The following is a 21,845-nucleotide window of genomic DNA, read 5'->3' as shown; positions in this document are numbered from 1 at the left end:
ATTTACCATGTGGAGAGAATTTTCTCAGGGATAACTAAATCTTGGCCGTCAAAAGAGAATCTGAGATGGTCGATGCTGTCGTCCCAAGAGTTCACTTTGGTGGCCTCTAGGGAAAATTTATGAGAATTGTAGAGGAAGCCTAGAGCTTGAACCCAAGTGAAGTCTCTAGATATATCAGCGGGTCTGTGTCCAGTGAACCTAGCATTGATCTGAAGGTCAGTGTCCGAGATAAGGCTAAAATGTTCATTGATCTTTCCATGGAAATAGACCACAGTCCCATCACCACCTATAAACCTCGGTTCGTTACAAGCCGGTCCAGGTCTATTGCAATTTAGACTCGCCCCTAAAAACATCATTTAATATGAGCTTTACATATATATAAACCTTGATTAATATAAAAAAGGTTCCAAGCATTTTTTTTTCTTACTGCGACACTCGGAAGTGCATAGAATGTTACGACAGTCTACGTAACAGACTTTGTTATTAGTGGCGGCACCGGTGCTGGGGCACTCTGCCGGACACATTATATACTTCTGGAAGCATAGTTGATAAGGGTTGCTGCAGTAAACTCCTTGTGACTTGGCTCGCAAGAAACATAACATGATAGAAAGAAGAGTCATCACTAACAATGAGGTTTTTGAGATCTTCATTTCTAGTTTTTTTTTTTGCTATTTTATTATCCTGTCTATGGATATGAGAAGTTTAACTTTAATTGGTTGTCAATTTATAGAGCTCATTCTGTGATTTTCTTTTGTCCGGAAACAAATTATTTTACTTCAAGATGGGCAACATGGGAGTTACCCCGGTTTGTGTGCCTTTGGACATTTCACCGACGCATGCATTCGACGTTCTTCAACCAAGTTGTATAGTATTAATCTGGTTTTTTTTTTTGGTAAAATGCTAAAATTATATTACCAAATTTTCAATTTTTTACAGAACAACATAAGAAACAAGAAACGGAAATTTAGCAAGAAAAAAAAAAAAAAAAAAAAAACAAGAAACGGAATGCGAAAATGAAATCTAAACAGAGCGCCTAGTATTAATCTGGTTACATTTATTTTTTATAATTATAGTTAGGTTCTTAGTTTTTAATCTTCTAAGTCAGATTTGTCTTTCATCGATTCGTCACGATCACACTGTTCCTTCGTGTCAGCCTCTAAATCTTGATATCTTTCATTGGATGAGTACCTGAGAACATGCATGCACATCAAGGGTTATATAAGAGTGCGAGATTAATTGTTTTTATGCAAAAAGTGTTAAGTGACATGTGTAATACTATTATTGCACTCAACCATATCACTTGTACACAAAATACATCGATTTTCTCACTCAAGTGCATTAAATTATAATGCAACTTGAGCTTTAGTCCCTTGATTAATTAGGAGCTATACAAATATACAATGCAATTGGTCTTAATAGTTTAAACTTTTCTGATTAACCGCATATCTCTAACTAAAAGTCAAAATCTTGTTTCCTTAAATGCCCAAAACATTGCATTTCAAGTAAGTAAAATACTAAAATTAGAAACAAAAATTTTAAATGCGATGAGCATGTCAAGTAAGTAAAATACAAAAACCGAAAACAAAATTTCAATTGCGGTGAGCGTGGATCGAACACGCGACCTTCAGATCTTCAGTCTGACGCTCTCCCAACTGAGCTATCCCCGCATGTGTGATCAATTGTTGATGAGTTTGAGTCTTGACTGATTTTTACTAAAAATAAAAGTAGGTTGTTAGAGTCTTGTTGTTTTTGCAAATACATTGAATTTCTAGCTTAATTACATCAAACTATAATACAACTTGAGCTTTAGTCACTTGATTAATTAGGAGCTATACAATACAATGCAATTCAATTGGCTTAAAATTAACCGCATATCTCTCTAACTAAAAGTCAAAATCATGTTTTTCTTTACGTGCCCAAACGTTGCATTTGAAGAAAGTAAAGTTATAAACAAAATGCAAATGCGGTGAGCGTGGAGCGAACACGCGACCTTCAGATCTTCAGTCTGACGCTCTCCCAACTGAGCTATCCCCGCAAGTGTGACAAACTATTGACGAGTTTGAGTGTTGTCTTCTATTAACAAATTCCGGCATTGGCTACCATTCTGCAGATTAACCTCTGTAACTTCTCCATACATAGCAGTTTGTATGGATGTCAGGAGTGTTATACTATGGAATCATTCATTCCGAATAAGCTGACTAGGGGTGTGGCTGCAGCTAATGCAAATGAGCTATGATTACTTTATTAGTGTAAGCTTTTGCTAGATCAGTTTGTTAGTTTGATTATTTCGTTGTAGGTTCACATACGTAGTCTTTTGTCTCGTTAATGTACTCCCTACAGTTTAAGCAAACATCAACCAAACACATTCTACTCATTTTATCAACAACCTTTTTGATTTTCAAAGTGTTAAATCAGAGTATATATTATAAAATATTGGTTTTCTGTTTGAGGTTGTGTAGTTAGTAGTGAATCTTTGTTTTTTCTTTTGATCTGGCCACGTATTCAAGAATGTTGTCGAATGACTACGTCGGGGACTGTTCATTTCACGCTCAGCTGGGATGAATTCAACAGCAACAACTGTGGAGTCGCGCTGTCCTTTTTTCAGAACTCGTTACTTCAGATTTTTGGTACACAGAGTTTTTTTTTGGTACACAGAGTTGTAAGTTTTTTTTTTTGGAAAAATGTTAAAGTTCACAGAGTTTTAAGTTGCATGTTGAGATTCGAGTTATTCAAAAATCTCAAAACTTTTGCTTTAAATACGTTTTTTCTTTGTCGCTCATATTTTGTTTTATGGTATATGTTGTAACTCTTTACAGTGTTTAGGTATAACCACATGTCTTCATTTGTGAAAATCTTCGATCGAAGTTTTTTACTGAAAAAATAAATAAATCTTCAATCAAAGTTAAATATGAACATAGCACATTTACATATATTTTATATGTTAAATCATATAGATTTAGTAAATTAATTTGATTCACAATAGATTTAAACGGATTTGAAATTGTATTTTTTTTGGTTAATTAATATGTAAAAACTAAAATTTGAAAGAAAATTTTGAATTTCAGAGATAATATTTAAAATTTCATATAAAATTATTAAATTTGATTTAGATTTCAATTTTTTATAAATTTTAAATCAACTAAAACAGTTTATTACTATTTCATTCGTAGAGTGATTTTGATATAATGATTTTGCCGGGAAAAGTTTGACATGGACTACTCTTCATATGAAACCGCGGCCCCGTTAAACAGTAATCATCACCTGCTGCTCACTGCTCAGCACGTTCTGCAAAATTCAATACTACTAGTATATATGATTTAAATACATCAACTTAATCCAACAATTAGCAATAAACAACACATAAAACTTTAATTTAAATAACACACGCCCGCCCCTCTCCTTCTTCGTTCGGAAGTTTCTATAATCTGTTACAACTTAGCACCATGAATCCAGATTCCGATCATCACCTCCTCACCGCCGCCACTCGCACCCCAACCGCCGGCGCCGGCCGTAAAATCGGAGTCGCCGTCGACCTCTCTGAAGAAAGCTCCTTTGCCGTTCGCTGGGCCGTGGATCACTACATCCGTCCGGGAGACGCCGTCGTCATCCTCCACGTCTCTCCCACCTCCGTCCTCTTCGGCGCCGACTGGGGCCCCCTCCCGCCCCAGGCTGAGAAGCCGAGCCAGGAGGATTTCGACGCGTTCACGGCCTCCAAGGTGTCCTACCTCGCGAGGCCGTTGAAGGAGGCCGGGTTCCCTCTCAAGACTCATATCGTGAAGGACCACGATATGAGGGAGAGGCTGAGTTTGGAGATCGAGAGGCTCGGTCTCAGCGCTGTGATCATGGGGAGCAGAGGGTTTGGTGCTGAGACGAGGGGCAGTGATGGGAAGCTGGGGTCCGTTAGTGATTATTGTGTTCATCACTGTGTTTGTCCTGTTGTGGTTGTTAGATATCCTCATGATCGTCCTGCTGTTCCTGGAGGTACTAAGGAAGCTATTGTTACTGTTAAATCAGGGAGGGATGTTGATGATGATGATGAGGAGGATGATCATGACCACATCAAAAGGTGCATGATCACTTGATTGTTATTCTATTTTGGTTGTCTTTGAATAGTTAAATATTATTGCTGCATATGGTTTGATTATCCAATGTGAATAATAGTTGATCATTTTCCTTTTGCAGATGAGTAATGCACCTTGGGATCTAATTGGATTCACCCTCTTCACAGCCAGGTAAATATATAAACTAAACCTTTTCGACTCTGAAACCACCATATGACTGTATTAGGAGTGGTCTCTACAGACTATTTGTTCTTTTCTGATTCTTTTGAAACTCGTAGGTACAACGGATGGATGGAAACAAAGGGTTTCAGCGGATTTGTGCGGAGGAGTGTGTTTGTGTGTGTGCTTTGTGCTATCTTTTGCAACCATGAAGTAGTCTCCGGAATCTCCTCTGGATTTATTATTCTCAGTCTTCTTTTTTTTTTAATGATTCATCATGTATGGTTTCCACATTTAAAACAATGAAAGAGTTGATACGAACACAAAATCCCTTTTGGGATTATGATCTTCATTCATCAAATCTGATTGATGCTGATTCCTATATATCATTCTGATAGATTCTTGAAATCCATATGAAACTCTGCATAACGTCTTATTGTTAGATAACACGAACCAACTACAAAAATGAATGAAGCTTCGAGTATGAGACTAATTAAGTTCTCATGGCGAACTCAGCTAGAGACATCTCGATCTCATGGCGACCGTGAGAGAAGAACTGATATCGTCTTTCCACATCAGAATCAAAGCATAAGAAGTAAGATCATCATAAATGAGTAAAACTTCTTCTTATACTCTTCTCTAATCCTCAACGGCAAACACTCGGTTTCATATAGAATCTTTACACTAAGTCATTTATCAAACAAGTCTCATGTGTTAGATCTGAATTACATCCTTAACTTATGATGCCGTGTAAGTGTACATTACGTTGTTGTTGAAAGAATGTTAGGTTGTGCATAATTAATTAATGCTTAGTTGAAACTACTTGAAACTAATTGTCAAATTTAAAGTTTGGGATAAAGACCCGGTGGTTTTGACTTTTGGAACTATGGACTCAAATGCTTTGACGATAGTCATGCTTTGATTGTGAAAGCCACCGAATTTTTCCTAACAAAACTTTTGTGCTTACTCATATGATCATATCCATTTATCGTGGGATTTTTTTCTTTTTGTTGTCAAATGATGGTAATAAGAATGATGTTTTGGTAGGATCTAAATTTTTTTTTATATATATATAACCAAACAGACAAAAATAGTAAATACTATTCAGAATACTATAGTGTTTAAAGAGGATAGATCATGTGAACCAGGAAGATGATGAGATAAGCTTAAGGTAAGTGAACATGGGGATGGCATTATCTTCTTGGACCATCGAAAACAGTTGCGCATACCCGACAGATACGACAGGTTCAATGTTCTTGGCGTATGAAAGAAACGTCCAGGACCCCCATAAAATATCTGATTTATATATAAAAAATTCTCTGGTCCCCACAGTTTTATCTTTGTGTGGCCGAAATCACAAAGCAAACCACAATCATACATTTATAGTTAATTATTTATGCATATCAATGTGTCCATTTGTCACCAGTCTCACCCATTCCTTTGATCCACAGAATCAGCCATAAACTTATAATCCAAATGTGAAGTTTCGAATGTAATAAGAATTTCAATACATACGATCATACGAATCCAAATAAGTCACTAAGATTTTTTTTTAAAAAGACAACAACATAATAATGATACTAATAGATCAAGTACAATGTTGCACGACAACAATTAACTAACCTCAAACAAGTACAGTATCGTTAGAATTTCAGAAATGGACGGTGATGATTTTACCAGAGCGGAATGGAGAATCAACGGCTAAAGATCTCTCCTCGTTCTGGAGATGGGGAGATGAACAAACGGCGCCATTATTCAATGTGGTGCTCTCTCCTTCTAATCTGATTAAGAGAGTTAATGGCAGCCGTTGATTCGAACGCGGGTTCTTCTCTCGACGGCCGCTTTAACGGTGGAGAATAGTTTGATTCTTGAGCTGAAGAGCTTCCGATCTCGTCCTGCAGTTTCCAAAAATAGAAATCATGATTTTAAATCCCAAAAAAGGAAAGAACTCGAGATTGTTTTTAAAGGGTAGATCCGTACATCAGAGCAGTCCCTCCTCCTTTTCCCCGCCAGATCTCCGCCGTCAGAGGACGATGAACTCATCGTAGGAGGCAGTTGCGCCGCCGCTTCCGCAGACCACGGCACCACTTGATTCTCCGCTTCCTCCTCCTCAACGTCTTCATCTTCATCGCTGTACTCTTCATCCTCGTCCTCATCATCATCGTAAGACTCCGCGCTATAGCCGTCGTCATCATCTCCGAGCACGAGCCGATGATCCTCGGAACCACTGCCGACACCGTCTCCACCGGCGGCGGCGGATTTAAAAGCGACGCACGACTCGCAGACGGAGAAGGTGGGGCCGAGACGGAGGCCCGTGGCTTTCCAGGGCGTAAGGGACTGGCAAGAGGTGCAGAGGAGACAGCGCGTGTGCTTAGCGACGAGGAAGTTAGCGCCGTGTACTTTGCCGTCGCAGTCCCAGCAGAGACTCGCCTGATCTGACTCGCAATACATTCGTGCAACACCCTCGCATAAATCACACTTCTTCTTCCCCATCGGAGATTGATTCTGTTCTGAGGTTTTTGCTTCTGTTTCTGTCTCTCTTTTGGTGTTTTTTTCTATTTTTTTCTGGGGACAGGAATAATAAAGAGAGGAAAGTGCAAGTTGGAGGAGGGAGGATTCTCGTGGCGAGTTTTCTGTGATTCAATTCTTCTTCGAGGCTAGTTTCGTCTTTTTATCCAGCAAAAGAAAAAAGAAAATTTAATTTCTCTTCTTTGGTTTCATAATGTTTCTTTTTATTTCTGTGGTCAGGTATTACGAGTTTCGCACAGAGAATCGCCAAGAGAGAAATGGAGAAGATAGAGTTTGTTAGAAAAACGTTTATTACTTTGTTAACGTTAACGTTTACAAGCTGTCTAATATATATACAACAATATGTACTAAACCGGATGACTAAACCAGCAAAAGGAAACTAATTTAGATAACCATCTCGGTTTACTTCAATAGTCCCCCTCAAGATGAGCTGCTAAAGATATCAATGAGGCTCATCTTGGATTTAAGATGATCAAACTGAGCAGGGAACAAGGGTTTAGTAAGAATATCAGCCACTTGATCTTCACTCTTGACATGAAGTGTCTTGAGCAGACCTCGATCCAACTTCTCACGAACTGTATGACAATCCAACTCGATATGTTTGGTACGTTCGTGGAAAACAGGGTTGGTCGCAATGTATATAGCTGCAGTACTGTCAGAGAAGAGGACTGGTATAGTAAGTTGAGTGATGCGCAAGTCTCGGAGTAAAGCCACTAACCACATCATCTCACAAGAAGCAAGAGCAAGAGCTCGATATTCTGCTTCGGCGGAGGAACGAGAAACAGTGGGTTGCTTCTTGGATTTCCAAGAAATCAGAGACGATCCAAGAAACATCGTGAAGCCAGTAGTAGAACGTCTACTGTCTTGACAAGATGCCCAATCTGCATCGGCAAAACCAGAGAGACGAAGATCAGCATTTGCAGAGTAGAACAGACCTTGTCCCACGGTTCCTTTGATGTATTGCAATACTCTGTAGACTGCTTTCAAATGAGAAGTGCGAGGGGCCGACGAGTATTGACAGAGTTTGTTCACAGCAAATGTGATGTCGGGTCTGGTGATGGTGAGATACATCAGTCGACCAACAAGACGACGATATAAAGCTACATCAGGAACAAGCTCACCATCTGTTTTAGACATCTTGAGATTAGGAATCATAGGAACCGATGACGGTTTGCAACCTGTCATGCCTGTAGAAGCAAGAAGATCCAAAGCATATTTACGTTGACACACTGTGATACCAGCTGATGAACGAGCTATCTCCAACCCAAGGAAATACTTGAGAGAGCCAAGATCTCTGAGTTTAAAACAACTCTTAAGACCATCAGTGAGATGAGTAGCAGCATCAGTACTAGTACTTGCAATGAGAATGTCATCAACATAAACCAACACCACCAGGAAATCATCATTCATCTGTTTAATAAACAGAGTATGGTCACCATGACCACGAGAGAACCCCATAGAGAGTAGGGCGTGAGATAACTTCTTGAACCATTGGCGTGAAGCTTGCTTCAAACCATAAATGGACTTGCGGAGACGAAGAACTGACTTAGGAGGCAAAGTGTCCCCCTTACGTCGAGCATAATATTCATCATAACCTTCAGGACAACGCATATAAATCTCTTCTTCCAATTCTCCATTCAAGAAAGCATTAGATATATCAAGTTGAGTAAGAAACCATTGTTTAGAAGCTGCAACCTTCAACAACAACTTGATAGTAGCCATTTTAGCAACTGGAGAGAATGTGTCAGTGTAGTCCAACCCTTCTTTCTGTGTGTAACCTTTAGCTACGAGTCGTGTCTTACGTCTCTCCAAAGTATTATCAGCGTTGAACTTGAGAGAATGTAACCAACGACAACCCACAGCTCGTTTCCCAGCAGGCAAAACACTCACATCCCAAGTATGATTATCCTCCATTGCATCCAATTCTTTATCAACAGACTCACCCCATTCCTTATCTTGACGAGCTTCAGCAAAAGAATTAGGAATAGGAATACTAGTAATGTGATTAATGAAAGAAGAATAAGAAGAGGAAAGTTTGGAGAAAGTAAGAGGGGAAGAAATGGGATATAATGAGGTGGACTGCATAGAGTTGCAGATGTAGTCGTTTAAATAAGAAGGAGGTTTCTTATGACGTGTAGAAGAAATTTCTGAGGAAGAAGGAGGGGCTTGTGTTTTAGAGGGTTGAGAAGAAAAAGAAGAGGAACTAGTATCCTTACTGGCGTTGGGAGTGAGACTGTTGATAGGATAAGAATGTGAAGCAGAAGACTGAGAACGCAGCGGATAGATGTCTTCATGAAACAAAACATTCCTGGAGATGAAGATTCTGTTAGTTTCCAAATCCATCAACTTATATCCCTTACAACCTGACGGGTAACCCAAGAAAACACATGCCTTAGACCGAGGAAGAAATTTGTGTCTTCCTTTCAAAGAAGTCGAAGCATAAGCTAAGCAACCAAATGATCTGAGTTGAGAATACTCTGGAGCTTTCCCGGTAAGAAGTTCATGAGGAGTCTTGTTCGAGAGCATTTCTGAGGGAGTTCTATTGATGAGAAAAACTGCAGTCAAGACGCAATCACCCCAGAGAGTCAGTGAAACACCAGACTGAAAAGCCAAGGCACGAGCAACATTTAGTATATGTTGGTGCTTCCGTTCCACAACTGAGTTCTGTTCTGGGGTTTCGGGACACGAATGGTAAGGAACAATGCCCTTCTTCTGATAGAGCTGAGTGAATTGTAGTTCTTGAGCATTATCAGAACGTACAGATTTTACTTTGATGTTGTAGAAATTTTCGACTTGTTCAATGAATGCAGGAAAGACGGTTAAAACATCACTCTTTGCACGCAGAAGAAAAATCCAAGTAGCTCGAGAATGGTCATCAACTATTGTCAAGAAGTATCGATATCCATCAATGGTTTCAACTGAGAAAGGTCCCCATGTATCAATGTGTAACAACTCAAAGTTTGTGTTACAAATATGATTGAAAGATGGATAGCTAAGTTTCTTCTGCTTCGCCAAATGACAAGTATGGCAGAAAGCAGAGGATTTATTCTTGAGTTTAGTTGTGCCAAGAGCTTCAGAGATGACATCAAGTCTTGAATACGAGGGATGACCCAAACGCCTATGCCAAACTCCAATATCCACTACTGAGTTTACTGAAGCTTGAAGAGACGATGTATCCAACACATAGAGGTTTCCAATACGCCTACCCTGACCAATCGTCGACGCCTTGGTAGGATCCTGGATCAGACAAGAGGAAGGATCAAAGATCACACGAGAATTCAAATCATTCATCAGGGAGCTGATACTGAGAAGATTGAGCCTGAATTCTGGGATATACAGCACATTGCTGAGACAAATGTGTGTGTTGAGTTGAACCTTTCCAACACCACTGATCTTAACAGTAGATCCAGTTGGTAGGTTAACATAACTCTCAACCGAAGTGTCAAGAGATGTAAAGAGGCTCTGTTCATGAGCAACATGATGAGTGGCTCCAGAATCTATCACCCATGTTTGTGAGGATAGAGTGTGCTGAGAGACCATCAATATACCAACAAAGTTAAAGGTTGATTGTGAGAAAGAAATACCCGTATTGGATGTACTTGCTTCCATGTTGCCATGAGAAGGAGACGGCTGCAACTGAGAGGAGAACAAAGCAATAAATTGCTGTATCTGATCTTTGGAAAGACCTCCCAACATGTTCTCAACATTCGTATTCTTCTGTTCAGCAGCAGACACTTGAGCAACAACCGGAGTTACAGAGGTATTCTTCTCATTCTGCTTGAATTTAGACACAAAACCCGGTGGGAATCCATGTTTCTTGTAGCAACGCTCAGCTATGTGACCAGGCCTTTTGCAAAAGTTGCAGATGGGACGACCTTTGTTAGGACCACTCTGCACATAGGCAATGGATGGATCAGTCACCATAGCTGGAGTAGGAGCAGAGACTTGGAAAGCAGTCGGAGCAGAAGGAACTGTAGAGAAGCCCTTCTGGCTATCATCCTGATCCAAGATATTATAGATCTCCACCAGTGAGGGTAACACTTTCTTCATGATAATCTGTCGACGAACGATTGCATAAGAATCATTAAGACCTGCAAGGAACTTAACAATCTTGGATCGCTCCGCCTTAAGTTGATGTTTAGCAGCATTACCACAAACACAAGGAACATCAGGATCATCAGAACTGTCAAGGTTATCCCAGAGCGTCTTCAAAGTGGTGTAGTACTCAGAGAGAGTCATAGTACCTTGACGTAGATCCTGTATTTCTTGAGTGAGATTGAACGTGCGAGGGAGATTCGTCATATGAAAGCGACCGTGTAGATCACGCCATATATCAGAGGCATCGTTCAACCTCAAGATGCTACGATAGATCTGAGAAGAGACGGAGTTGAGTAACCATGACTTAACCATACTGTTACAACGTGACCAGATGCGGAAGCTCAGATTCGATTCATCTGGACGAGTAAGAGTACCATCAACGAATCCAATCTTATTCTTAGCATCAAGAGCTATCTGCATCGCAGCGTTCCAATCATCATAGTTAGATCCAGTAAGCTGAATAGAGACGAGTTGGAGACCTGGATGATCTGAATGAGTCAGATACAGAGGAGACTGAGGATCGGAGTGACTCGCCAACGGAAACGCTCGCGAAGCATCGGTCGTAGAGGAAGGAACGATCGACGGAGACCTCGGAGGAGAGCGATTCACCGCGACGGAACGAGCTGAGTTTCGAGTAGAACGACGGGGAATTTTCCTCACAGACACCATCTGAGCTCAAGAGAAGATGGTCAACGTGAAGAAAAGCTGATCGGAGGAAGATCGAGAGAAAATCAAGTGATAAGAGAGCTTTGTGATGGCTCTGATACCATATTACGAGTTTCGCACAGAGAATCGCCAAGAGAGAAATGGAGAAGATAGAGTTTGTTAGAAAAACGTTTATTACTTTGTTAACGTTAACGTTTACAAGCTGTCTAATATATATACAACAATATGTACTAAACCGGATGACTAAACCAGCAAAAGGAAACTAATTTAGATAACCATCTCGGTTTACTTCAATATCAGGAACGTCTCATTTTCGTTCAACTATGCTTGCTTGCTTACTTAAAGTATTTAATTAATTATTATTGAAATTAATTAGAAGAATGGTTCAATCATTAACAGCCAACGATGTATAATCATTATAGTTACAAAGAAAACGAACGAAACCTCTGTTAGTGTAATCATGAAACTGAAATCTGGAGTGTATGTCTTTTCCATCGATGTTTAAATCTTTTATTAGGTTTGTGTCTTGACATTTTCTACTAATCTCGACAAGAATGTCAAACGAGTTTGGTTTTAGGTTTAGATTAGGGCTGGGCGTTCGGGTATCCATTCGGGTTTCGGTTCAGTCCATTCGGGTTTCGGGTTTTCGGAGTCAAAGATTTCAGCCCCATTCGGATATTTTTAAATTTCGGTTCGGGTTCGGTTCGGATCTTTGCGGGTTCGGTTCGGGTTCGGATAACCCATTTAAAATGTTTTTAAATTTTCAAAATTCATTATATAATTTAAATTTTCAAAATCTATAAGAAAGATAATATATTACATATAAATTTTCATAACATATATGTCAAAATACCTTAATTTAACATATAAATTAGTTTTCTTTGAATATTTGGATAAAGAATCAATAGATATTTAATTATTTTGGTGTTTTCAGTATACTTTAGCTATTTTAAACATTTACTTTTGACTATTTGCATATATTTTCCGAGTATTTTGGAAAACTTAAAGGTATCTTATATATTTTTAATATTTTTAGTTATACATTATATATAAAAATAATGTATATATTTAAGTATATAAATTTATTTCGGATACATTCGGGTACCCAAAATATTTCGGTTCGGATCGGGTTCGGTTTCGGTTCTTTAAATACCGAAATTTTGAACCCATTCGGATATTTAATCAATTTCGGTTCGGGTTCGGTGCTACTTTTTTGGATCGGGTTCGGTTCGGTTTTTCGGGTTCGGATTTTTTGCCCAGCCCTAGTTTAGATCCTCGGTTATTACATATCAAATCTCGTTTTGACATTGACCTCGGATTTAATTTGTACTGCTCGTTTATTTAATTTGAAAACCACTTAATGCCGCACACCGTTTTATGTGGGGACAAACCAACTCATGGTTGAGTTCCAAGATATTTTGTAGGAGATGACGTGGCGAGATCTCAGCCTTGGAAGAAGAAGAGCGAGATTCTGCTCCGTCCTACGTGGACGAATAAGTTTCTCAATCGGCTTAGGAGCCACGTGAGCCCACCTGGGATATGTCTGGACCTTAATACAAGTCTATAATGGGTCCCACGTCAACCACTCTGTTTTGTTTTTTACTTTCTCCCATACTTCTCTTTCCAAAGTGATCCAAAAACATTTGTGTTCCCATTCTTTTGCGATAGACGATAAGAAGATAATAATGAATTTTAAAATACAAAAATCGTTATAGTACTTAGACCATCTCCAATGGAACACAAAAACTTATTCTATAATTCACTCTAAAATAGAGTAACTCTATTATAGAGTTGGATTTGCTCCAATGGTTCACTCTATAATAGAGTTACTCTATAAATAGAGTGAATTATAGAGTAATGTTGATTTTCACTCTATATTTGGAGTGGAAAAGCAACATTACTCTATAATTCTTTCTATTTATAGAGTAACTCTATTATAGAGTGAACCATTGGAGCAAATCTAACTCTATAATAGAGTTACTCTATTTTAGAGTAAATTATAGAGTAAGTTTTTGTGTTCCATTGGAGATGTTCTTAGGCGGGTATTTCTTACTTGGACCATAATTTTTAAATTTCGTAAATATTTTTAAAACCTGTGTTGTGTGTGGCTCTGGCTGACCCATCATAGAACAATGATGCGACTCTAATAAAGTACAATCAGATGGTGTAAAATGATGTGAGGAAGAGATTGCGCGTATGTGGTGGCATGCTTTGTTATGAAGAAAGTCCTATGGCAACTGGCAAACAACGGTGGTGTGAGGAATCAAAGGAAGATGAGATGTCAGATGCACAGAGTTTATGGTGTGGGGTGGTTTGCTTCTTTATTGTCTTTCTCGTATGTGGATAAGGATTTTTGGAACAGTTCAGAACTTTAAAGAATTTTCAAAATCTGTACTGTATAATTAATATAAATGAATTTTCAGATCAGTCGACTACATCCCTTATTCTCACCCAGTTCTCGTCTTAGAGTTTTTTTTGCTAATTTTTTTTCTCTTTAACACGGCTTAAATCTAGAGAAATCTCAAATCCACGAGTAGATTCATTTTTAGGGCATTTAAATAAATTTCAAATCATAAATTTATATCTAAGTTAGGTAAACAAAATAATTAATTTCACATAACAGAAATATCGAATCTAAAATTCATGTCAGTCCACTACCACTTGACCACAAGATCCATTTATCTTCTCAAAATACCGCTACTAATTGAATGAATTATTCGCCGAGACTATTGAAAAGCAAAAAAAAAAAGAGTTATTCTTGGGTTCACCTTTAGGTTCACCAACCAATAGAAACTTGTTATTTTAGATTGAGTATCTTTTAAAAAAGGAAACAAAATAATTATCAAATTGTATTATATTTTTAAAATAAATGTAAAATAAATAAAAATAGTAATTAACAAAAAACGATTTTTTGAAAAATAATTTTAAATCCGCCAGCAAAAAACTATACCCTAAACCCTAATCCTAACCCCTAAACCCTTGGGTAACCCCTAAACCCTTGGATAAATCATAAATTCTAATTCATAAATATCAAACTCTAAGGGGGATGTATTCAACTGAGAGTTTTAGGTGATTTGTATTAAAATGACAAATCCACTGTTATTAAAACATGAATTTTAAAAACTCATTTAAAATCCACAGTTATTGAACTTGACATTTCATAAAGTACTCTGAAATCCACTATTATTGAAAATATTTTAAGTTGTGGAGTTTTAAAGTTTTCAAGTGATTTTAGGGTGTTTAGGTGGTGTTTCTTAGTTAAAAAATTAAAATCCAAATCCCATGGTTTTAGATGATATTTTAGAGTAGTTTAACAAAAATCATCTGAATCTCTGCAACTTATTGAAATCATATGAAACCCCATCAGAAATCAAATCACCTCAAATATTAGATTCAATACATCCCCCGTTAATCATAAAAACACTGAATTTTTTAATTCTAAATCTTAAACCTTTAGATAAATTCTAAACCTTAAAATTTATATATAGTTTTTTCAAATACATTTATACAATTACTATTACTTTTATTTATTTTTATTTTTTATTTTAAAACATAATATAACTTGACAATTATTTTGTTTCCTTTTTCAAAAGATACTCAATCTAAAATAACTAATTCCTATTGATTGGTGAACCCAAGAAAAAGTAAAAAAAAAAACTTAGGTATACTATCTAGAGTACAACAGGATACTACATTATTCTTTGTTTGATATCTTTGACCACCCAGTCTATCATGTTCATTAGTCATTTATGCTAGCTTAAATTGTGCATAGTATAGACGACTAGCTTATTTGTGAATATATACTGATTGTTTATTTGTTTGTAATCACTTTTTAAAAAGCTGCAAGAGTAACGACAAGAAAACTTCTCTTTTATTACGATCTACCGAGTAGTGCTAATACATCATCCCAAACTAATTAAAGTTTCATTTTTCATAGAACACACAAGATCGATGACTGTGCAGTGATAACGACTACACTCATAACCGTGATATATACACTCCCGAGGGTTTGGTCTGAAATCTAGCTAGTAATAGGAAGGGAAGGAAGGCATGTCCTGCTTGAAGGGACAAACGCTAATTTGTTGGACGTTGCAAATGCTAGGCAAGTGCGTAGCGGTCTCGTAGATACGGCTGATTAATTGGGGATCTCCCTGCTGCTGTCCCTGTTGAACCTGGGACTTAACCTCTTTGGATGCATGTTTCAAGGCTGGGCAAACACAAATTTTGTCTTCCTGGTGAAGCAGATTGCAGCATTGTTGGAGTAGCGGTGGTCTCTGTGGGACCTCGGGGTTCTCCATGTCGTCTTCCATATGGAACTCACCGTCTAGGACACTAGGTACATGTGGTTGTATTGCTTGCATGTGGATCCATTGTTGGCAAGGTCTTAGGTGCTGGGTTTGCTGAAACTCCTTCTGACATTTCTGGTTTGGGCCTATTGGGTTAATGGTGTCATCTTCATCGAACTCCACGACCGTGCGGTAGATGGAGGCATTCGTGAGGAGGAAGAAGAAGGCGAGAGTGGCAGAGACGAGGAAAAGCTTGTCCGCCATTTGCTATTTGTGTATGTTTTTGTGTGTTTTTGTTGTGACTGAAGAGTGATGTGACGGTTTCGCTGGTATTTTTGTAGGTGAGAAGGAAGTTTTGCATGGAGATAACGTGTAACATTGCATGCATGTGTTTGTTTGTTTGTGTGAGAGAGAGAAGCTCAAATGGGCGGAGACTAGGTGTTGGAAACTCAAATGGGCGGAGTGACAAGTCTCCGCGTCTACATGCAAATGCAACCACGCATCCATGATGTGTAGCACATATTCTCATATGCGACAAATAGCTTAAAACAAAGGCTGAAACAATTTTAAAGGAAAGTGAATACAAATCACTAGTAAATCAGTTACATGATAAACAAATAAACTTATAATGTTTAAACAAGAGGTAAAAGAAAAAACACTTCTAAAATTTAAACCAAGTAATGGTACGTTTAGTGGTGAAGCTTAACTTAAGACACAAGTAAATCCATTTTTTATGTGTTTGATTCCAATTGTGAGTAAAGTTGATGTTACTCGGCAGTATCAGCTTGGTTTCGATCGTTTCAGTAGTTTACATATTAGTCTAGACAATGTAACAATCCGGTCCGTGGGATTCATGTTGTGGTTCTGCAAAGCACCGACCCCAATTCCTCACATGTAAATCTTAAACTCTCTCCAAAAAGGTTGTTGATGCGCTTGACATTCATCGAACCTAATAACTGACCCTAATTTCATTTTTAACCAACTGATTTTTAAAATTAAATCTACATTTTCAAAAGTCACCCAGATATGAGTCATCAGGATGGAAAAACGAACATCCCAGGTTCTAATAAGTCGATCACGAAAACTCGAATACCTGATCCCGAACCCGAACGTCCAGCCAATTAAATCCGAGAAGACTGATTACACATCTGATGGGATTCGAACATGTGTAAATCACAAATCCACCAAGTGGATACGTACGAAGCCCAAGCCCAGTTATATTACAAGTATGAAGCCCAAACAAATCAAGAGATCCAAAAATATCTCTACCTCTTCCTCTGCCTCTCATCCCCACCGAATCAGAAGTTGCAGACTTTATATCCAAATTTAGGGTTTCCTCTCTTCTCTTGATTATCAGATCCTCGAAACCCTACTCGTCGAATCAGGTATGATTATCCTTCTTATTCTATCTACGTTTCGTATGCTCCGTTACCAGATCATAATTTGCCTCTTGTTTATTTCTTCAATTTCGGTAATTTCGAGGTGAAATTGACCGATCCGTCGTCTGTGATTTGTTGTTTCCGTTTATCATATGAAGATCAATCGTATTTGTTACTGAATTAGAAAAAAAAAACTGGATGTTGATTTGATCTTCTGATTGATGCTTTTTTTTTCTTTACATGTTTTGTGTAATTCAAGTGGATCTACTTTAGCTAGGGTTCGTGGGGATATGATCGATATGCAGATTGATAATCTTTTAGTTTTTTGGTTTTAAAAATAATCTCTAATTGAAGGTGGGCCCGCACGTTAGAAGTTGTGTGTTAGTGTTTTATTGTTAGTTATAGTGTTATGTAATAATCTTAGTGCCATATTCTTATGTGACGTTTGGTGTTTTTTTTTTTCAATTCAGGTCTCAGCTTCTCTATCCTTTTTTTCTGCCCAACAGTTCAACAAAGTTTCATGTCTGAACTTGATTCCCAGGTCCCAACTGCCTTCGGTAAGTTCCAGTTATAGATTTGATCCAATAAATCATATCATATGTTTGGTTTTGGAACAGTTCTTCTGTAAATATTTCTCATTTTGGAATTGATAAGAGCTAATGAGTTTTTTTTGGATTTGGACGCAGACCCGTTTGCTGATGTGGATGCTGAGGACTCAGGTGCGGGAACAAAGGAGTACGTCCACATTCGTGTGCAGCAGCGTAATGGTAGGAAAAGCTTGACAACCGTCCAGGGGCTGAAGAAAGAGTACAGCTACACCAAGATTCTTAAGGATCTCAAGAAAGAGTTCTGTTGCAACGGAACTGTCGTTCAAGACTCCGAACTGGGTCAGGTGCGTGTTTCAGAGACTAAAACTACTACAGGGCTTAGCCACTGAGTCTGTTCCAAAAATTAGTCCTTTACTACATATGTGCTTTCTCTTAATTGTGCTGTGCTGTTGTGAAATTCTGTAGGTTATTCAGCTTCAAGGAGACCAGAGGAAGAACGTCTCCACGTTCCTAGTCCAGGTAAATAAACCACAGCACTTTCACGGACAAGCTAGTATAAAAAGATTGTTGTATCTTATTTCCCTTACTTTTTTATTTTTCATGGAACAGGCTGGGCTTGTGAAGAAGGACAACATCAAGATCCATGGTTTCTGAGCTGTTTGCTTTATTCTACTCTACTGTTATCACTACTGTTTTCAAAACACACCCAAGTTCCTCTTGTTTCTGGTTTATTTCGAACGTCTATATTATGTTCTTTGTGTTACAAATCTTGCTACTTGTGTGATATGAGATCGTTAAGAACTCTTCGTTGACTTCATCTCCTCTCTCTATGTCTATCTTGTGCCAAGTTGGATACTATTTTTGTAAATTACGATATTAACATCGACGATTGCTATCTCTCTTGAGCAAAGGGAGGTTCTGCAACTACGAATAGAGAGGACAAGAAAACTAAACTATACTAATTGAAAAAAAACGCAACTGTGGTTAGGGTGTATATGATGTCCCATCAAGAGAACACAATTTGTTCAGGTCCGGCTTGTCCAAATTTTGACATGATGTTTCAGTTTCAAACTCTGTTATTGGTCCAATTTGTTCAGTTCCGGTTAACGCAAATTTGACATTTAATTAATGTGATGATATTAGTTTACGTTTTTTTCTCCACTTATTACTTTTTGTATTAACTCTGTTTTCTCCGGGTAAACAGGGAAGAACTAGAGGAAGAGAAACCGTTATGCTCTGCCTCTCTATTTCGTTTAAGCCCTTTTTTGATCATCTCTCTTTCCTTGCGTCCTAAGAAACTTAGGAAACACGGTAAGAGATGAAGAAGATTGACCTTCATTTTGACCTACTTCTCCTTCTATTACCTATAATCGACCTTCTTCTGTTTCCGAAACTATCTCTGGCTCAAGACTACGGCGAAGATGCCGAGAAGAAAGACACTCCTCCACCAGGCCTCGCCCGTTGCAACGGAGTTTACATGTCTTACACCTCCGGGGGCCGAGAAAAGCTATATCCTCGTACCAAAAACGTAACGGCTCAAGCCTGGTCGTTCAAAGCAACGGCCATGATCGTCAACACGGGGACTGAAGAGGTCAAAGGTTGGGAGATGTTCGTAGGGTATCGCCATAGAGAGATCATTGTCTCCGCAACGGGAGCTGTCTCGTCGGATGGTGACTTTCCTTATGACGCAAGTAATGGGACAACGTTCATTGGTTCTCCGAACACAGATCTAAAGACCTCGATTGAAACAGCGGGTGATCTCACTCAGATCTCGACTAATATAGAGATCACCGGAACGCTCTTCGGTGGTAGAGGCACGGCGACGCCACTGCCGAGAACGATCAAGCTCGTAAACGATGGATGGGAATGCCCTGCTGCTAATTCTAAAGGTATGTAAACCCTAGCTCCTCTTTACTTTCTTGTTACCCAAGAAACAGATCGGTTTTCGATTTATTCGGTCTTGTTTTCGTGTCAGGTGGTACAATGCAAGTTTGTTGCAAGAGGAACCCAAAGTTCAAAGCAAAAGAAAAGAAGAAAACAAAGTTCGCGCGTAGACGACATGGAGACTTGAATATAATCTATGATGTTCTACAAGCCTACACTAGCAACTACATGGCGCAGGTAACTATAGACAACGATAGTCCGTTGGGACGGTTAGACCATTGGAACTTGACGTGGGAGTGGATGCGAGGAGAGTTCATACACTCGTTACGTGGAGCCTACTCAGCCGAGAAAGACCCTTCGGAATGCTTGCACAGCAAGGCGGGACAGTTCTATGGGGATCTTGATTTCTCTCAGGTGGCTACTTGTCAGAAGAAACCCATCATCAAAGACTTACCAGCTTAGCGTAAAGACGATAAACTCATCGGGAAGTTGCCTTTCTGCTGCAAGAATGGAACTCTCTTGCCAGCTCTTATGGATTCCTCTAAGTCTAGAGCCATCTTCCAGCTACAGGTTTACCCTAAAACAGACTATTTTTAGTTTTTATATATATAGACGAATCATAAACATTTTTATGTTGATTTCAATATTTCAATATAATTTGGAGGCCATACAAGATATATGTATAATTGATTCTATTAAATTATGAAAATGACCTATTGATATAGATTTCATCCAATTATTTTAATACAATTATTAAAATCTCTTACTAATCATTAAAAAAATATTTTACACAAATCTAATTACAAATAAAAACAAAAATATGAAAATTATTATTTTTTTAAATGTAAAACAAAAAATATATTTATATCTTTAAAATATAAAGATGAATGAAAGCATTCTTTCCTCCACAGCATTTGTTATGTGTTTGGTTTAAAATATAAACAAAAAAAAAACATGTTTTGATGTGTTTGGTTTAGGTATACAAGGTGCCACCAGATCAGAACAGAACAGCATTCTTTCCTCCACAGCATTGGAAGATCGACGGTATAGTCAATCCTCAATACAAGTGCGGAACACCTATAAGAGTCGACCCTACCGGGTTCCCTGACCCGAGCGGTCTCCAAGCAACCACCTACGCAATCGCAACCTGGCAAGTTGTCTGCAACATAACCAAACCTAAACCAAAAGCTGCTCGTTGCTGCGTCTCTTACTCGGCCTTCTACAACGACTCAGCCATCCCTTGCAACACGTGTGCATGCGGCTGCGGTGACATTGACACCGACACTTGCAACGCCAACGCAAGACCGCTTCTCCTCCCTCCCGACTCGCTCTTGGTACCGTTTGAGAACAGGACGTTAAAGGCAAAAGTGTGGGCCAAGAGGAAACACCTGGCTTTTCCAAAGAAGCTTCCGTGTCCTGACAACTGTGGAATCAGCTTAAACTGGAATGTTAACTCGGACTACGCAGATGGATGGTCTGCGAGGGTAACGCTGTTTAACTGGGGAGCTAATGCAGTGGAGGACTGGTTTGCGGCTGTGGATTTGGGTAAAGCTGGTTTAGGGTATGAGAATGTTTACTCGTTTAATGGGACGAGCGTTCCACCAAAGAACCAGACCATTTTCTTTCAAGGAGTTCGTGGTATGAACTTCTTGATTGGTCTCAAAAATGGGTCGAACCCTGCGAGAGACCCGCAGGTTCCAGGGAAAATGCAGTCGGTTATATCGTTTAAAAAGCATTTGGGGAGTTTGAATATTCCTGGAGGTGATGGTTTCCCTAAGAGAGTATTCTTTAATGGAGAAGAATGTGAGCTTCCCAAGTATTTTCCTAAAAGGAGTTATGGGAAAAGGCTATCATGTATGAGATTCTTGCCCTATCTTCTCCTCGTGATCACAACGTTTCTTGTGATGAATGATGGGTTTTAAGCAGTGTGTAGGTTTGTATTAGTTAATTATGTAAGTTGCTTTCTGTTTAGCCATTTGATCAAGGAACTTGAAGAGAACGTTTATGTATCTTTTTCAAAGATTTGTTTGATCCAAGAAACTTGTATTTGTTTTATCAAAAGTAACTGATGCAGATTGGTTCTCACTTAATATACTCTTGCCCTTAAAAATAATTGTGGCTCTGGTCCTGAGGATCACGAGAAAACAAGAAATATATGGTGTTTGTGTTTATGTTGAGTAGGCCTAATGTTGAGTGTAGTAATTCAAGGTTCCAAGATTCTTCTAGATTATTTTC

General features: G+C 38.6%; 5 protein-coding genes, 2 non-coding genes and 1 pseudogene across 7 annotated transcripts in view; 3 read left to right on the top strand and 5 right to left on the bottom strand.

Annotated features, from left to right (window-relative positions):
* The window catches only part of LOC108819909 (uncharacterized), a 1,324-nt gene extending 674 nt beyond the window's left edge, over positions 1-650 (bottom strand). Inside the window, exons 1-2 of the mRNA XM_018592922.2 lie at positions 428-650; positions 7-343 (exon numbers count right to left, since the gene is read on the bottom strand). Coding sequence (XP_018448424.2) covers positions 7-343; positions 428-650 — 560 coding nt within the window. The remainder of the gene's footprint in view (positions 1-6; positions 344-427) is intronic.
* A 944-nt stretch (positions 651-1,594) lies between these two features.
* Positions 1,595-1,667, bottom strand: TRNAF-GAA (transfer RNA phenylalanine (anticodon GAA)). Its single transcript has one exon. It is a non-coding gene; the product is annotated as a tRNA-Phe (tRNA).
* Positions 1,668-1,962: 295 nt separating this feature from the next.
* Positions 1,963-2,035, bottom strand: TRNAF-GAA (transfer RNA phenylalanine (anticodon GAA)). The gene has a single exon. It is a non-coding gene; the product is annotated as a tRNA-Phe (tRNA).
* Positions 2,036-3,342: 1,307 nt separating this feature from the next.
* On the top strand, positions 3,343-4,642 carry LOC108821509 (universal stress protein PHOS34-like). The gene is made up of 3 exons (XM_018594526.2): positions 3,343-4,066; positions 4,183-4,232; positions 4,340-4,642. The coding sequence occupies exons 1-2, from the start codon at positions 3,444-3,446 to the stop codon at positions 4,184-4,186; spliced, it is 627 nt and encodes a 208-aa protein (XP_018450028.1). The 5' UTR covers positions 3,343-3,443; the 3' UTR covers positions 4,187-4,232; positions 4,340-4,642.
* Positions 4,643-5,697: 1,055 nt separating this feature from the next.
* LOC108822151 (zinc finger protein CONSTANS-LIKE 4) lies at positions 5,698-6,850 on the bottom strand. The gene is made up of 2 exons (XM_018595176.2): positions 6,201-6,850; positions 5,698-6,115 (listed from the first exon to the last, which is right to left on the bottom strand). The coding sequence occupies exons 1-2, from the start codon at positions 6,711-6,713 to the stop codon at positions 5,972-5,974; spliced, it is 657 nt and encodes a 218-aa protein (XP_018450678.1). The 5' UTR covers positions 6,714-6,850; the 3' UTR covers positions 5,698-5,971.
* An 8,688-nt stretch (positions 6,851-15,538) lies between these two features.
* LOC108821437 (napin-B) lies at positions 15,539-16,152 on the bottom strand. The gene has a single exon (XM_018594479.2). It carries the CDS (start codon positions 16,061-16,063, stop codon positions 15,539-15,541), a length of 525 nt encoding a protein of 174 aa, XP_018449981.1. The 5' UTR covers positions 16,064-16,152.
* An 875-nt stretch (positions 16,153-17,027) lies between these two features.
* LOC108822362 (protein translation factor SUI1 homolog 1-like) lies at positions 17,028-18,543 on the top strand. The gene is made up of 5 exons (XM_018595413.2): positions 17,028-17,184; positions 17,649-17,735; positions 17,865-18,070; positions 18,192-18,245; positions 18,336-18,543. The coding sequence occupies exons 2-5, from the start codon at positions 17,699-17,701 to the stop codon at positions 18,378-18,380; spliced, it is 342 nt and encodes a 113-aa protein (XP_018450915.1). The 5' UTR covers positions 17,028-17,184; positions 17,649-17,698; the 3' UTR covers positions 18,381-18,543.
* Positions 18,544-18,818: 275 nt separating this feature from the next.
* On the top strand, positions 18,819-21,532 carry LOC108819905 (COBRA-like protein 11; annotated as a pseudogene).
* The last annotated feature ends 313 nt before the right edge of the window (positions 21,533-21,845 follow it).

The sequence above is a fragment of the Raphanus sativus genome, chromosome 8 (assembly GCF_000801105.2).
Source record: "Raphanus sativus cultivar WK10039 chromosome 8, ASM80110v3, whole genome shotgun sequence".
Lineage (NCBI taxonomy): Eukaryota > Viridiplantae > Streptophyta > Magnoliopsida > Brassicales > Brassicaceae > Raphanus > Raphanus sativus.
Note: the sequence above shows the minus strand (reverse complement) of the source record. Positions and strands in the feature narration are given on the sequence as shown.